Raw genomic sequence first — 17415 nt, forward strand, 5'->3', positions numbered from 1 at the left:
GACTGCTAATATCCTTATCATTTACAGTAGGGGGTACAGTATCCCTTATAATACATGAGTGATACTCAGAGTTCCCTGTATAACTCAGCCTGCAGCCTTGTGCCTTTATATGGGGGGCACAGAACCCCTCAGTGACTGCTAATATCCTTATCATTTACAGTAGGGGGTACATTATCCCTTATAATACATGAGTGATACTCAGAGTTCCCTGTATAACTCAGCCTGCAGCCTTGTGCCTTTATATGGGGGGCACAGAGCCCCTCAGTGACTGCTAATATCCTTATCATTTACAGTAGGGGGTACATTATCCCTTATAATACATGAGTGATACTCAGAGTTCCCTGTATAACTCAGCCTGCAGCCTTGTGCCTTTATATGGGGGGCACAGAACCCCTCAGTGACTGCTAATATCCTTATCATTTACAGTAGGGGGTACATTATCCCTTATAATACATGAGTGATACTCAGAGTTCCCTGTATAACTCAGCCTGCAGCCTTGTGCCTTTATATGGGGGGCACAGAACCCCTCAGTGACTGCTAATATCCTTATCATTTACAGTAGGGGGTACATTATCCCTTATAATACATGAGTGATACTCAGAGTTCCCTGTATAACTCAGCCTGCAGCCTTGTGCCTTTATATGGGGGGCACAGAACCCCTCAGTGACTGCTAATATCCTTATCATTTACAGTAGGGGGTACATTATCCCTTGCCAGTAAGTAAAGAGAAAAGGGCAGAACATTTGGGTTGAGTTGATATATTGGGGTATTTAGAGGCAGACGTCAGTAATGGGATATTTACAGAGGATATTTTCGGACACATTTTGCCCCGCTGAAGGCGCAATACAATATTCAGTGAGGCTGCGGAGCCATGGACTGTAGCCACTACACGTATCCAGCGTCCTGTTAAAGGGGAACTGTCCCTTTGCTCTCTCATCTTTAGCTTATTTACATTGCTGCAAGTGCTGTCTGGTTGTCATGGTCAGTGACCCTAGCAACAGCAACCCGAATGCTCCAGTGGAACATGAAGAGTAATACAACATGTCATTTATTTTAATTTAAGGAATAGTTAAATTAACTATTAACTAACTTTTTACTCCCCCCCCCCCCCCCCACGAAAAAAAATTCCCACATTTTGACAGTGACCTGAAATGTGAGCAAAATTGTACATCACAACGATTGTGTGTATGGGTCCCCCATAACCCCCCTCAGTGGCCCCCCTATACTCCCGGGCCCCCCCGCAGGGTCGCTTCACTCCACTGAATCTATAATCTGGACTCGGCTGAAGACTTAGCCAATTGCCAGCCTTTTGCCAACTGTAAGGTGCTGGTGAAACGCTAGGAATTGCCCCCACATTGGCCAGGGAGGGGGGGGGGGGATAACATTTATTGTCCCGGTGCTGCCAGACAAGGAGGAGAGACTGAGCATCAGCTGATTCCCACTGTACTCGCCTCCCTGCAGGGCAGTGCTGCCATCTAGTGGTACATTGTGTATAAACATACAGAGCACTCCTGTAATGTAGTTTTACTTTCCCTTATCTGTAACAGCCCCGGGGGTATTTGTTATGGAGACTTATGGGGTATCACTGCCTGTATGTTCCTCGCTCTCCTTCTGTGCCCTCCTATTTATTATCCTCTATCTATATAGCACCAACATATCTCACAGCACTCTACAGATAAACAACATTCCCATCAGTCCCTGCCCCAGTGAGCTTACAATCTAAGGTCCCTATCCCATTCCCATCAGTCCCTGCCCCAGTGAGCTTACAATCTAAGGTCCCTATCACATTCCCATCAGTCCCTGCCCCAGTGAGTTTACAATCTAAGGTCCCTATCCCATTCCCATCAGTCCCTGCCCCAGTGAGCTACAATCTAAGGTCCCCATCCCATTCCCATCAGCCCCTGCCCCAGTGAGCTTACAATCTAAGGTCCCTATCCCATTCCCATCAGTCCCTGCCCCAGTGAGCTTACAATCTAAGGTCCCTATCCCATTCCCATCAGTCCCTGCCCCAGTGAGCTTACAATCTAAGGTCCCTATCCCATTCCCATCAGTCCCTGCCCCAGTGAGCTTACAATCTAAGCTCCCTATCCCATTCCCATCAGCCCCTGCCCCAGTGAGCTTACAATCTAAGCTCCCTATCACATTCCCATCAGTCCCTGCCCCAGTGAGCTTACAATCTAAGGTCCCTATCCCATTCCCATCAGTCCCTGCCCCCGTGAGCTTACAATCTAAGGTCCCTATCCCATTCCCATCAGCCCCTGCCCCAGTGAGCTTACAATCTAAGGTCCCTATCCCATTCCCATCAGTCCCTGCCCCAGTGAGCTTACAATCTAAGGTCCCTATCCCATTCCCATCAGCCCCTGCCCCAGTGAGCTTACAATCTAAGGTCCCTATCCCATAACCATCAGTCCCTGCCCCAGTGAGCTTACAATCTAAGGCCCCTATCCCATTCCCATCAGTCCCTGCCCCAGTGAGCTTACAATCTAAGGTCCCTATCCCATTCCCATCAGTCCCTGCCCCAGTGAGCTTACAATCTAAGGTCCCTATCCCATTCCCATCAGTCCCTGCCCCAGTGAGCTTACAATCTAAGGTCCCTATCCCATTCCCATCAGTCCCTGCCCCAGTGAGCTTACAATCTAAGCTCCCTATCCCATTCCCATCAGCCCCTGCCCCAGTGAGCTTACAATCTAAGCTCCCTATCACATTCCCATCAGTCCCTGCCCCAGTGAGCTTACAATCTAAGGTCCCTATCCCATTCCCATCAGTCCCTGCCCCCGTGAGCTTACAATCTAAGGTCCCTATCCCATTCCCATCAGCCCCTGCCCCAGTGAGCTTACAATCTAAGGTCCCTATCCCATTCCCATCAGTCCCTGCCCCAGTGAGCTTACAATCTAAGGTCCCTATCCCATTCCCATCAGCCCCTGCCCCAGTGAGCTTACAATCTAAGGTCCCTATCCCATAACCATCAGTCCCTGCCCCAGTGAGCTTACAATCTAAGGCCCCTATCCCATTCCCATCAGTCCCTGCCCCAGTGAGCTTACAATCTAAGGTCCCTATCCCATTCCCATCAGTCCCTGCCCCAGTGAGCTTACAATCTAAGGTCCCTATCCCATTCCCATCAGCCCCTGCCCCAGTGAGCTTACAATCTAAGGTCCCTATCCCATAACCATCAGTCCCTGCCCCAGTGAGCTTACAATCTAAGGTCCCTATCCCATTCCCATCAGTCCCTGCCCCAGTGAGCTTACAATCTAAGGTCCCTATCCCATTCCCATCAGTCCCTGCCCCAGTGAGCTTACAGTCTAAGGTCCCTATCCCATTCCCATCAGTCCCTGCCCCAGTGAGCTTACAATCTAAGGCCCCTATCCCATTCCCATCAGTCCCTGCCCCAGTGAGCTTACAATCTAAGGTCCCTATCCCATTCCCATCAGTCCCTGCCCCAGTGAGCTTACAATCTAAGGTCCCTATCCCATTTTAATCAGTCCCTGCCCCAGTGAGCTTACAATCTAAGGTCCCTATCCCATTCCCATCAGCCCCTGCCCCAGTGAGCTTACAATCTAAGGTCCCTATCCCATTCCCATCAGTCCCTGCCCCAGTGAGCTTACAATCTAAGGTCCCTATCACATTCCCATCAGCCCCTGCCCCAGTGAGCTTACAATCTAAGGTCCCTATCCCATTCCCATCAGCCCCTGCCCCAGTGAGCTTACAATCTAAGGTCCCTATCCCATTCCCATCAGTCCCTGCCCCAGTGAGCTTACAATCTAAGGTCCCTATCCCATTCCCATCAGTCCCTGCCCCAGTGAGCTTACAATCTAAGGTCCCTATCCCATTCCCATCAGTCCCTGCCCCAGTGAGCTTACAATCTAAGGTCCCTATCCCATAACCATCAGTCCCTGCCCCAGTGAGCTTACAATCTAAGGTCCCTATCCCATTCCCATCAGTCCCTGCCCAGTGAGCTTACAATCTAAGGTCCCTATCCCATTCCCATCAGTCCCTGCCCCAGTGAGCTTACAGTCTAAGGTCCCTATCCCATTCCCATCAGTCCTGCCCCAGTGAGCTTACAATCTAAGGCCCCTATCCCATTCCCATCAGTCCCTGCCCCAGTGAGCTTACAATCTAAGGTCCCTATCCCATTCCCATCAGTCCCTGCCCCAGTGAGCTTACAATCTAAGGTCCCTATCCCATTTTAATCAGTCCCTGCCCCAGTGAGCTTACAATCTAAGGTCCCTATCCCATTCCCATCAGCCCCTGCCCCAGTGAGCTTACAATCTAAGGTCCCTATCCCATTCCCATCAGTCCCTGCCCCAGTGAGCTTACAATCTAAGGTCCCTATCACATTCCCATCAGCCCCTGCCCCAGTGAGCTTACAATCTAAGGTCCCTATCCCATTCCCATCAGCCCCTGCCCCAGTGAGCTTACAATCTAAGGTCCCTATCCCATTCCCATCAGTCCCTGCCCCAGTGAGCTTACAATCTAAGGTCCCTATCCCATTCCCATCAGTCCCTGCCCCAGTGAGCTTACAATCTAAGGTCCCTATCACATTCCCATCAGTCCCTGCCCCAGTGAGCTTACAATCTAAGGTCCCTATCACATTCCCATCAGCCCCTGCCCCAGTGAGCTTACAATCTAAGGTCCCTATCCCATTCCCATCAGCCCCTGCCCCAGTGAGCTTACAATCTAAGGTCCCTATCACATTCCCATCAGTCCCTGCCCCAGTGAGCTTACAATCTAAGGTCCCTATCCCATTCCCATCAGCCCCTGCCCCAGTGAGCTTACAATCTAAAGTCCCTGCCCCAGTGAACACAGTTTATATTCTTGTCCAAAAACCCAGGGATTGGGGACACAACAGGAACTCAGTGCCCAAATATAACTGATTATTGCCCCAAACAACCCTCTTACTGCTACATAAAGTGAATGTGTGACAGAATACCCTATAAAGCCTAGAGGGGCCCCACCCACAGAATGGGCAAAGGGCACATCTTGCACTACAACTCCCAGCACCCAGACTCCCAGGAGCCACTGTCCGGCCCTTATTCAGGGTAAAAAGACGGACAGGGAGGGGTTACAGTTGGGGGAGGGGTTACAGTTGGGGGAGGGGGGGTCCTTTCTGACCTACAAACAGGACAAACCCCCTCCCTGAAACCTATGTGCAGCACGCATGCGCAATGGCTCCCAGGAAGGGACGGTGCGACCCAGTAGAGTTCCGCAGAAGCAATAAAGTCCCACCCGGGAGCGGACACTGTGACAGGAATTTAGAGGGTGCAGTTTAACCTTCCCCGCCCTGTAATCTTCCCCCGGGCTCCCCCTGCCGATCACTGCGCTAACTGCACCCAGCGCTCAGGCCTCCGCTCCGCCTTTATAAGATTCCGAGCTCCCCCTGCCGTTTAATACGCTAACTGCATCCCGTGCTCCGGACAATGCTCAGTCTTCCCTTGCGCCCCCTGTCGGTCACTGTGTTACCTGCAGCTGCCAGACCGGCCTTTCCTACTTTCGGTTTCCTTCCCCCGGACCGGCGATTGGTCCCGGGACCCAAGTGGCCCTGCGGCGGGTCGGAGCCATGCTGCGCAGCTGTGAGTAACGCCGGGTCCCCCTGAGCCCCACAGAGCCTTGTGTGTATGGAGGTCTAGGGTTTTACATGAACTGCCTGGTACTCTAATACCCAGTGGTACTGCTGGTACTGTCTCTAACAGTCTAATACCCAGTGGTACTGCTGGTACTGTCTCTAACAGTCTAATACCCAGTGGTACTGCTGGTACTGTCTCTAACAGTCTAATACCCAGTGGTACTGCTGGTACTCTCTCTAACAGTCTAATACCCAGTGGTACTGCTGGTACTGTCTCTAACAGTCTAATACCCAGTGGTACTGCTGGTACTGTCTCTAACAGTCTAATACCCAGTGGTACTGCTGGTACTCTCTCTAACAGTCTAATACCCAGTGGGACTGATGATACTGTCTCTAACAGTCTAATACCCAGTGGTACTGCTGGTACTGTCTCTAACAGTCTAATAATGGCGTGGCTGATGCTCACTGCCAACTGTCACCGCTGGTTCTTACTGTGATACTCACCTACTGGTACCCACTCATAATCTGAAACCACTGGCACTCACTGAAATACCTACTGTCACTGCTGGTTCTCACTGTTGACTCGCTAAATGGAACAGCTGTTACTCACTGGGATACTCGCCCCCTGGCACCACTGACACTCTGACACTACGGTACTCACTGGCATTACTAATACTCTTATACCTACTAACACCACTGGGAATCACCCTGACTATGGCAAATATCAATTGGCACCTGTGGTACTCACTCTGATACTCTAATACTCTCTCTGACACCCTAATGCTCTGGTACTCTGGCCTTGCAATGCTGCTACTAAATCCCTTCAAAGCTACGCTATTAATCCCCTGGCTTCTCTGACATTCACTGAACCCGCAGTACTAACTCCAATACTCTGATACTCAATACCTGGGGTTACTGACAGTGGGATGAATTAATCCTCTGGTACCTCACGCTGCTCCTTACTCTGCTGAGCTGACACTCTCTGGGGTACTGTATTACTCACTGCCGCCTCTGATACTCACAAGTACTTACACGGGGTTCACTGGGGCTCTCTGATACTCTGATACTCACACTCTGGGAGTAACAATTGATTAATCCACTGCTGATACTGTCCAGCACTCAATACTCTGGTACTCACCCAGTGCTGAAACTGAATGGAAATGCTCTGCTCTGTTACTCACTGGGACTCTGTAACATTCTTTTGGTACCTTCCAGGGCTCTCTAATACTCTGCTGTTACTCACTGGTACCAAATAATAGTGTTATTAGAGTACCAGGGAAGTTCTAAAGCCTGAGAGTCACTGGCTGCAGAGGGGTTAATGCTCCATTATGGACAGAGAGTGTTGCCTGGTTACTAGGGAAGTTCTGACCCCTGAGAGTCACAGCCACCGCGGGGTTAACATTCCCTCATTCCCAGAGAGTGTCAGGTTGCAGTTGGCAGTTGTGGGGTTAATATTTCCAGCCCAGGGCAGGTCAGTGCAAGTGGAAATGCAGTTCCACCTTAAGTGCCCTCGGGTAGGGGCGGGGCAGGCTGGAGGGGGCGGAGCTGGGCGCTGGGCACAGACATGGGAGGGACAGACAGACAAGGAAGCCTGGGAAGTTCTGTTGTCAGAGGGATCTCACCCGCCAGGTGCAGGAGGGCACCCAGATGCCACCATGCCAGGTCAGTGTTTGCCCCCACCCCTGCCCCAATCCTCTGGGGGGGTATAATGCCAGAGAGACTGGCACAGGGAGACTGGCACAGAGAGACTGGCACAGAGAGACTGGCACCGACTGTGAGTTTCCCGTCATTCAGAGTCTGCAAGGTCACGCCAACCAGCCCTGTGTCCCCGGGGCCCTTAACCCTTAGTTCCCCACTGGGCCGGTGTGAGGGGGGGCCGGGAGTGACAGGGAGTAGTGCGGGGGGGGGGGCAGTTATTTATATCTGGATGGAAAGAAACTATAAATACTGCTGGGAATGTACAGGAATCATAAATAGGGCAGGGTTGGGCAAGGCTTGGCCGCTCTCCCATCTGGCACAACTACAAATCCCAGCAGCCCCAGCGGGAGCAGTTGGACCTTCTGAGAGATGTAGTTCTGCAAAATGCATGGGCTGCAATGTATATACATCCAGGGGTCCCCCCCTGTGCCCCCCATCTGTCCTTGGTACAGCCCGGGGCCCTACAGCCGCTGACTGCAACATGTGGCCCTCTAATACCCGACTAATAGCCCCCCAGAGACCCGCAGCCCCTAATAACCTGCAAATATCCCCCAGCGGGGGAATCTAGAACTCAGTCCCCTGAATTTGAGCCCATAGTGTCCCATATTAGCCAGGGGCCCCAGGATCTTGTATGTGCCCCCCCCCAGTCTCTACGCACAGTGTTGCCCCTCAGATATAATGGATGGGAACAAGGGGAGACTTTACTGCCCCACAGGGGCCCCTGTTGTTTCCCTCATATCATAAACATCCCCCCCCCCAGGGTTAATTATCTGCCCCTGCTCTGTACCCAATGCCCCCTTGTGCCTCGGAACATGTTGTTTATACAGGGGAACATGCCCCCCCCCCCCTGCCCAGTCCAGCCCAGTCCAGCCCAGTCCAGCCCAGTGATTTTAGGTTTCCCCGTCCCTGTAGGACCAGTAGGGGCAGTTTCCCGCCCTCAGGTTCTATTGCAGCTCAGGATACAGTGATTGGCTGGGGGCCCCGGCCTCTCTTTCATAAACACTGAGGGGCTCATTCCCTAAACTGCCCCTGGGTAGTAGGAAGCACCCATAAAGCACCCATAAAGGGATCCTGGCACCAATTCGTTTGGTAGATTGCCGGCTGCTGGGAGTTGCTGTTTGCCCCTCACAGATGTCTCTGTGGATCCCTGGGGGTCTGTATGTAAGATGGGAGTTACAACTCCCTGTACCCCCCAGTAATTACAGCGCTGCCAGTAGGAGCAGTGAAGCAGTATGGCATCTCCCATTTATTAAATATAAACATGTAGGGAGGCTGCTTGTTACAGACATAGATAGAAATTAAAGGGTAAGTAACTGCTAATTACACATTGGGTGGATACAGTTCTTGGCGTGGGTTTGGCCCAATCCCGCGCTGCATTGGGATAATATTGAATTCGCGCCATGGGATTCCCGTCAGGGAGCGCTGTAGGGGGCGGGGAGTTGAACTGAAAATGAAATGAGCCGTGATTGGATCAATAGAGTCTGCAGGGGCAGATACTGATACAAGGGTGGGTAATTACCGTATAGGGACCCCCCCACTGCTGGAGCAGATTGCACTGCGGTTGGGAAGGGTGGGATGTGGGGGGTTAATTGTGTAGATGAACTTCCCTTTAACCCCTGCAGCTCCTGCCCCTGATATCGATGTTGCCCTAATGATATCGTTTCCCCCCAGACCCTCTGTACAGTGAGCGCCTCCTGCAGGACACGCCCTATTTAACAAGGATCGGGCGGCTGAGCGAGCGAGTGACTGACAGGATCATCCTCCAACTGAACCGCGTTTATCCACAGATCCTCTCCAACAAGGAGGCCGAAAGGGTAAATATCCCTAGCTCCGCCCATACAGTAAGGGGCATATTCACTACTGAGGGACATGGACCCCCCAACAGAATTGGTGCAGTCTGGACTACATATTATATAGTAAATAATGTACCCCCTACTGTAAATGATAAGGATATTAGCAGTCACTGAGGGGTTCTGTGCCCATATAAAGGCACAAGGCTGCAGGCTGAGTTATACAGGGAACTCTGAGTATCACTCATGTATTATAAGGGATAATGTACCCCCTACTGTAAATGATAAGGATATTAGCAGTCACTGAGGGGTTCTGTGCCCCCCATATAAAGGCACAAGGCTGCAGGCTGAGTTATACAGGGAACTCTTGAGTATCACTCATGTATTATAAGGGATAATGTACCCCCTACTGTAAATGATAAGGATATTAGCAGTCACTGAGGGGTTCTGTGCCCCCCATATAAAGGCACAAGGCTGCAGGCTGAGTTATACAGGGAACTCTGAGTATCACTCATGTATTATAAGGGATAATGTACCCCCTACTGTAAATGATAAGGATATTAGCAGTCACTGAGGGGTTCTGTGCCCATATAAAGGCACAAGGCTGCAGGCTGAGTTATACAGGGAACTCTGAGTATCACTCATGTATTATAAGGGATAATGTACCCCCTACTGTAAATGATAAGGATATTAGCAGTCACTGAGGGGTTCTGTGCCCATATAAAGGCACAAGGCTGCAGGCTGAGTTATACAGGGAACTCTGAGTATCACTCATGTATTATAAGGGATAATGTACCCCCTACTGTAAATGATAAGGATATTAGCAGTCACTGAGGGGCTCTGTGCCCCCCATATAAAGGCACAAGGCTGCAGGCTGAGTTATACAGGGAACTCTGAGTATCACTCATGTATTATAAGGGATACTGTACCCCCTACTGTAAATGATAAGGATATTAGCAGTCACTGAGGGGTTCTGTGCCCCCCATATAAAGGCACAAGGCTGCAGGCTGAGTTATACAGGGAACTCTGAGTATCACTCATGTATTATAAGGGATAATGTACCCCCTACTGTAAATGATAAGGATATTAGCAGTCACTGAGGGGTTCTGTGCCCCCCATATAAAGGCACAAGGCTGCAGGCTGAGTTATACAGGGAACTCTGAGTATCACTCATGTATTATAAGGGATAATGTACCCCCTACTGTAAATGATAAGGATATTAGCAGTCACTGAGGGGTTCTGTGCCCATATAAAGGTACCAGGTCATGGAACTCCAAGGTGACTTCTAATATCCTTATATTTTACAACAGGGGGTACTTTTTCACTTATGGACATGGAACTCCTCGATTACTAATAATATCCTTATATTTTAAAATAGGGGGTACTTTATTCACTATATAATAACAGGGTTCTATACGTTGTTTCTAGTGGGTAAAACTGGTTTCATAGGGGTGGAAGAACTGAACTAGTTAGTCTGGTTATTAACTCCCTACAGTGCAGGTAAGTGACAGTAGCCCAGAGTATGTGCTGGGAATCAGCAGAAGATGGGGGTTACTGGGGGGCATATTCTGGGGCACAGATCTTCCCTGCTAAGGGGCTGCGGGGGTTTTGGGCTGGTACAGAACCAGCAAACACAAGGTTCTGCTATAAATAGTTATGGCTGCTTTGCTGAATGCGAGTATAAGGTGTATAATCGGGTACAGGACAATGTTGGGCTGATGCTTCTTGTTAAATTCACAGTTCCGGAACCCCCAGACCCCTCTGCGGACGAGACTATCAGACCTGCTGACCCACCTGCATAGGAAGGGGGACCGGGAATGCCAGGAATTCTACCGGGCCCTACGGAACAACGCGGATAAGGTTTATGCCACTTTGCCAAGCAGGGAAAATCTGCGTACGTGTCAGTACCAGCCATAGCCAGCAGGTGGCAGCACAACACCTGTCAGAATCCTGTTTGTTTTGCCACAGGCTCAGTTAGTGCTTTGGTTTCTGTGTTTCTGTAGGAAAATTCACTGTAACCGGGGCCTGATATTTGCTATAAAGCACAATGTCACAGCTGTAGCCTCGTATTGTATTAAAGGGCAAGTAAACCAATAAATAACTCCGAAAAGAAGCTTTCAGTTCTGTCTTGTTGCTAAGGCCAATGATCCCGGCAACCCAGAAACACCTAGTGGCATACGGGAATGAGTTGTCCTTTATTACAGGGTATTACAGGGTATTTGCCCTATAGGAAAGAATGAAGCATTTGTTGGCAGCCACATATAATTATTCCATATTTGTATTTAATTGCCCCTCCCCGGGGTTATTGAAAGTTTGTTTTTCATATGAAGTCACTTTATTTATATACCCTATTTTGCTTGTTCTTGCCCCACAGAGAGGGTGGAGCCAGAGATCAGCCCCCAGCAGGAGAAGATTATATTAAACGACAGGGGTAAGTTACCCATTAGCCCCTTGTAGGTAATGCCCCGAGGTGATGCGACTCCTACGCCGATACCTCCGCCTGGCCAAAGAGCAGGGCTCCGCCCACAGGCAGGGCTTAGGGAATTGGCACAAATGATTGATGCCCAGGTCGCCTCTCTGTTTCCTGCCTGTGGGCTGAGCCCTGCCCTATGGTCAGGCAGTGACAGCTAATAAAGCCCCAGGCTGTGGGTATAATGCAGTGTCAGCATTTGGAATTAACTGCCCCTCCCTCAGTAACATAAACAACCCCCCCCCCCCATTAGGCAGAGTGGGAAAGTTGTGAATTTCATCCTCTTGCTTCACTTCCCCTTTAGTTCGGCGAAAGCTCGGCCCGAGGGCCAGAAGGGCGGCGACACTCGGGGTGTTGGCGCATTTGTTTCTTTCCCCATTTCCCACAACTGCTGATGTCAGAAGTCGCCAGTTGCCTGTGATTGTGACTCACGGAGGGATAGATGGGGGGGGGGGGGGTGTTGGGAGATAAAGTTGCCCCTTGCCCTGAAATTAGATGGGGGGGGGGTTGGGAGGGGCTTTAGAATCATGAGAGTAAAACATTAATGGGGTTATGAAGAAAGCACTACGTTTGCCCAGGAGCAGTAACCCATAGCAACCAATCAGCAGGTAGAATTTACTGGTCAGCTGTTTATTGGTTGCTATGGGTTAGTGCTGCTTAGCAAATTAGTGCCTTTTATTAAATATGGGAGTTAGTGTGTAAGTTCTAACGTAACCTTGTTCCCCGCAGGGCCGGTGTTTTTCTTGGCTTGTTTTAGCGCTGCCGCCGGGCTGGCCTTCCTGCTGTACTGCAACAGCCCAGGTAAGTGGCAATTGGGGGGGCCCCAACAGTAATATGACCCAGTGGCCCCAGCAATAATATGACACAAGGGCCCCAGCAATAAAACAAGATGGTGGCTCTAGCTATTATATGACACAGGGGCCCCAGCAATAATATTACCCAGTGGCCCCTGCAGTAATATGCCCCTGTAGCCCCAGCAATAATAGGACCCAGTGGCCCCTGCAGTAATATGCCCCTGTAGCCCCAGCAATAATAGGACCCAGTGGCCCCTGCAGTAATATGCCCCTGTAGCCCCAGCAATAATAGGACCCAGTGGCCCCTGCAGTAATATGCCCCTGTAGCCCCAGCAATAATAGGACCCAGTGGCCCCTGCATTCATATGATACATTGGCCCTCAGCAATAATATGGCACAAGGGCCCTAGCAGCAAAACAAGATGGTAGCTCTAGCTATTATATGACACAGTGGCCCCTGCTATACTGTGACCCAGTGGCCATAGCAGTAATATTACAGTGGCCCAAGCAATAATATGAAACAGTGGCCCCTGCAGTAAATTGACAAAGCGGCCCCAGTATTTAATGACACAGTGGCCCCAGCAATATATGCCACAGTGACCCCAGTTTTTCATGTGACCCCAGTATTTCATGTGACAGTGACCCCAGTATTTCATGACACAGTGACCCCAGTAGTTCATGTGACAGTGACCCCAGTATTTCATGTGACAGTGACCCCAGTATTTCATGTGACCCCAGTATTTCATGTGACAATGACCCCAGTATTTCATGACACAGTGACCCCAGTAGTTCATGTGACAGTGACCCCAGTATTTCATGTGACAGTGACCCCAGTATTTCATGTGACCCCAGTATTTCATGTGACAGTGACCCCAGTATTTCATGACACAGTGACCCCAGTAGTTCATGTGACAGTGACCCCAGTATTTCATGTGACCCCAGTATTTCATGTGACAGTGACCCCAGTATTTAATGTGACAGTGACCCCAGTATTTCATGTGACAGTGACCCCAGTATTTCATGTGACCCCAGTATTTCATGTGACAGTGACCCCAGTATTTAATGTGACAGTGACCCCAGTATTTCATGTGACAGTGACCCCAGTATTTCATGTGACCCCAGTATTTCATGTGACAGTGACCCCAGTATTTCATGTGACCCCAGTATTTCATGTGACAATGACCCCAGTATTTCATGTGACAGTGACCCCAGTATTTCATGACACAGTGACCCCAGTAGTTCATGTGACAGTGACCCCAGTATTTCATGTGACCCCAGTATTTCATGTGACCCCAGTATTTCATGACACAGTGACCCCAGTATTTCATGTGACCCCAGTATTTCATGTGACAGTGACCCCAGTATTTCATGTGACAGTGACCCCAGTATTTCATGTGACAGTGACCCCAGTATTTCATGACACAGTGACCCCAGTAGTTCATGTGACCCCAGTATTTCATGTGACAGTGACCCCAGTATTTCATGTGACAGTGACCCCAGTATTTCATGTGACAGTGACCCCAGTATTTCATGACACAGTGACCCCAGTATTTCATGTGACCCCAGTATTTCATGTGACAGTGACCCCAGTATTTCATGTGACAGTGACCCCAGTATTTCATGACACAGTGACCCCAGTAGTTCATGTGACAGTGACCCCAGTATTTCATGTGACCCCAGTATTTCATGTGACAGTGACCCCAGTATTTCATGTGACCCCAGTATTTCATGTGACCCCAGTATTTCATGTGACAGTGACCCCAGTATTTCATGACACAGTGACCCCAGTAGTTCATGTGACCCCAGTATTTCATGTGACAGTGACCCCAGTATTTCATGTGACAGTGACCCCAGTATTTCATGTGACAGTGACCCCAGTATTTCATGTGACCCAAGTATTTCATGTGACCCCAGTATTTCATGTGACAGTGACCCCAGTATTTCATGTGACAGTGACCCCAGTATTTCATGTGACCCCAGTATTTCATGTGACAGTGACCCCAGTAGTTCATGTGACGGTGACCCCAGTATTTGATAAGAAAGTGGCCCCAGTATTTCATGTGACAGTGACCCCAGTATTTCATGTGACCCCAGTATTTCATGTGACAGTGACCCCAGTATTTCATGTGACCCCAGTATTTCATGTGACCCCAGTATTTCATGTGACAGTGACCCAGTATTTCATGACACAGTGACCCCAGTAGTTCATGTGACCCCAGTATTTCATGTGACAGTGACCCCAGTATTTCATGTGACAGTGACCCCAGTATTTCATGTGACAGTGACCCCAGTATTTCATGTGACCCAAGTATTTCATGTGACCCAGTATTTCATGTGACAGTGACCCCAGTATTTCATGTGACAGTGACCCCAGTATTTCATGTGACCCCAGTATTTCATGTGACAGTGACCCGTATTTCATGTGACAGTGACCCCAGTATTTCATGTGACAGTGACCCCAGTATTTCATGTGACAGTGACCCCAGTATTTCATGTGACAGTGACCCCAGTATTTCATGTGACCCAAGTATTTCATGTGACCCCAGTATTTCATGTGACAGTGACCCCAGTATTTCATGTGACAGTGACCCCAGTATTTCATGTGACCCCAGTATTTCATGTGACAGTGACCCCAGTATTTCATGTGACCCCATGTGACCCCAGTATTTCATGTGACAGTGACCCCAGTATTTCATGTGTGACCCCAGTATTCATGTGACCCCAGTATTTCATGTGACAGTGACCCCAGTATTTCATGTGACAGTGACCCCAGTATTTCATGTGACAGTGACCCCAGTATTTCATGTGACAGTGACCCCAGTATTTCATGTGACCCCAGTATTTCATGTGACAGTGACCCCAGTATTTCATGTGACAGTGACCCCAGTATTTCATGACACAGTGACCCAGTATTCATGTGACAGTGACCCCAGTATTTCATGTGACAGTGACCCCAGTATTTCATGTGACCCCAGTATTTCATGTGACCCCAGTATTTCATGTGACAGTGACCCAGTATTTCATGACACAGTGACCCCAGTAGTTCATTGGTGACCCAGTATTTCATGTGACAGTGACCCCAGTATTTCATGTGACCCCAGTATTTCATGTGACAGTGACCCCAGTATTTCATGTGACAGTGACCCCAGTATTTCAGTGACCCCAGTATTTCATGTGACCCCGTGTGGTTTGTGATGTGACAGTGACCCCAGTATTTCATGTGACCCCAGTATTTCATGTGACAGTGACCCCAGTATTTCATGTGACAGTGACCCCAGTATTTCATGTGACAGTGACCCCAGTATTTCAGTGACCCCAGTATTTCATGTGACCCCAGTATTTCATGTGACAGTGACCAGTATTTCATGTGACAGTGACCCCAGTATTTCATGTGACAGTGACCCCAGTATTACATCTGACAGTGACCCCAGTATTTCATGTGACCCCAGTATTTCATGTGACAGTGACCCCAGTATTTCATGTGACCCCAGTATTTCATGTGACAGTGACCCCAGTATTTCATGTGACAGTGACCCCAGTATTTAATGTGACAGTGACCCCAGTATTTCATGTGACAGTGACCCCAGTATTTCATGTGACCCCAGTATTTCATGTGACCCCAGTATTTCATGTGACAGTGACTCCAGTATTTCATGTGACCCCAGTATTTCATGTGACAGTGACCCCAGTATTTAATGTGACAGTGACCCCAGTAGTTCATGTGACGGTGACCCCAGTATTTCATGTGACCCCAGTATTTCATGTGACCCCAGTATTTCATGTGACAGTGACTCCAGTATTTCATGTGACCCCAGTATTTCATGTGACAGTGACCCCAGTATTTAATGTGACAGTGACCCCAGTAGTTCATGTGACGGTGACCCCAGTATTTCATGTGACGGTGACCCCAGTATTTCATGTGACGGTGACCCCAGTATTTGATAAGAAAGTGGCCCCAGAATGATATTTTGACACCGTATTTGCCTTTCCTAGAGACGAGATCCAATGGCGCCAGGAAGGTGTTTGGTTACACGGCTCTCGGCTTCGGGCGGCACATCAGGAATATTCTGATATCCTTCCTGGAGGAGCCAATGAGTGAAGCCCTACCTAGAGTGGGCCCTTAGGGGCCCCGAGCTGCTCACTACTCTGCACTTTTCTGCCAAAACATGGGACTTTGGGAAATAGGGCTGTGGCCTCCAGTCACTATACAGATATACAGTATATATATATATATTTACCAATGATCAGGTGACATTCGCCATATTTGTTCCGTCCATAACTCCAAAGATCGGGCATTAACTGGGGACCAACCCACAGCGGCTCCGAGAGAAACGCAGGGGATCAGTCCATTGGCCGCTAAGTATTCCCGCGCAGAACCTGGAATTATTCTGGCAAATCCGCGGGATTTGGGTCGGTTTTTATTTCTTTAAGGTCCGGTTCGGACTTTCAAAGTGTTTTTAAGATTTTTAAAATATATATTTCTTTATATTCCTGGGCGGGGCCGTCGTGCCCTCTATATATTATCCGTGTATATAGCGTTTGTTACATTGGGGGGGTCAGAATTTGGGGTGCTGCGTATTTTATTGTAACGCGTTTCCTCTCGCACTGAACTTGTATTACAGTCTGTGGGGTACAGGGCTGAGGGGCACTAGGGGGCCCCCTGGGACCCAGGCAGTTTGTGCTCTGCACCCTGTGCCAGGTTTATATTCCACTATAGGCTGCAGCTTTAGGGGGTGCAAGGCAGTCGTACTTAAAGGGGCGGTTCACCTTTAATTTAACTTTTATATGTCCTATTTCTAGCAACTTTGCAATTGGTCTTCATTATTTATTTGTTATAGTTTTTGTATTATTTGCCTTTTCTCTTCTACATCTTTCCTACTTTCAAATGGAGGTCGCTGACCCCCCCCCCCGGCAGCCAAACAACTATTGCTCTGTGAGGTTACCATCTATTATTATTGTTATTTTCTATTCCTTATCTTTCTATTTAGCCCCCCTCCTATTTATATTTCAGTCTCTTGTTCAAACCATTGCTAAGGTAAACAAGGCCCTAGCAACTAGATGCTGAAATGCCAAACTGCAAAGCTGCAGAACAAAAAGCTAAAAA

General features: G+C 49.2%; 1 protein-coding gene across 2 annotated transcripts; it reads left to right on the forward strand.

The window, feature by feature from the left end:
* The first annotated feature begins 5365 nt into the window (after positions 1-5365).
* On the forward strand, positions 5366-16555 carry card19 (caspase recruitment domain family member 19). Of its 2 annotated transcripts, none has more exons than XM_031901268.1 (6): positions 5366-5567; positions 8930-9072; positions 10789-10942; positions 11423-11479; positions 12248-12319; positions 16305-16555. In XM_031901268.1, exons 1-6 carry the CDS (start codon positions 5555-5557, stop codon positions 16433-16435), a joined length of 570 nt encoding a protein of 189 aa, XP_031757128.1. In that variant the 5' UTR covers positions 5366-5554; the 3' UTR covers positions 16436-16555. The 2 variants fall into 2 exon arrangements, with proteins under 2 accessions (XP_031757128.1, XP_031757127.1); XM_031901267.1 differs by lacking the exon at positions 5366-5567 and adding an exon at positions 5598-7222.
* The last annotated feature ends 860 nt before the right edge of the window (positions 16556-17415 follow it).

This window comes from Xenopus tropicalis, chromosome 4 (genome assembly GCF_000004195.4).
Source record: "Xenopus tropicalis strain Nigerian chromosome 4, UCB_Xtro_10.0, whole genome shotgun sequence".
NCBI classification, from domain to species: Eukaryota; Metazoa; Chordata; class Amphibia; order Anura; family Pipidae; genus Xenopus; species Xenopus tropicalis.

What these genes read in the sequence shown, in the direction of transcription:
- card19 (XM_031901267.1), top strand. Translation starts at nt 6,889, where the DNA reads ATGGACAGAGAGTGTTGCCTGGTTACTAGGGAAGTTCTGACCCCTGAG. An exon ending in GCCAAGCAGGGAAAATCTGC is followed by an intron (nt 10,943 to 11,422) that starts GTACGTGTCAGT and finishes CTTGCCCCACAG; the next exon opens with AGAGGGTGGAGCCAGAGATC. An exon ending in GCTGTACTGCAACAGCCCAG is followed by an intron (nt 12,320 to 16,304) that starts GTAAGTGGCAAT and finishes TGCCTTTCCTAG; the next exon opens with AGACGAGATCCAATGGCGCC.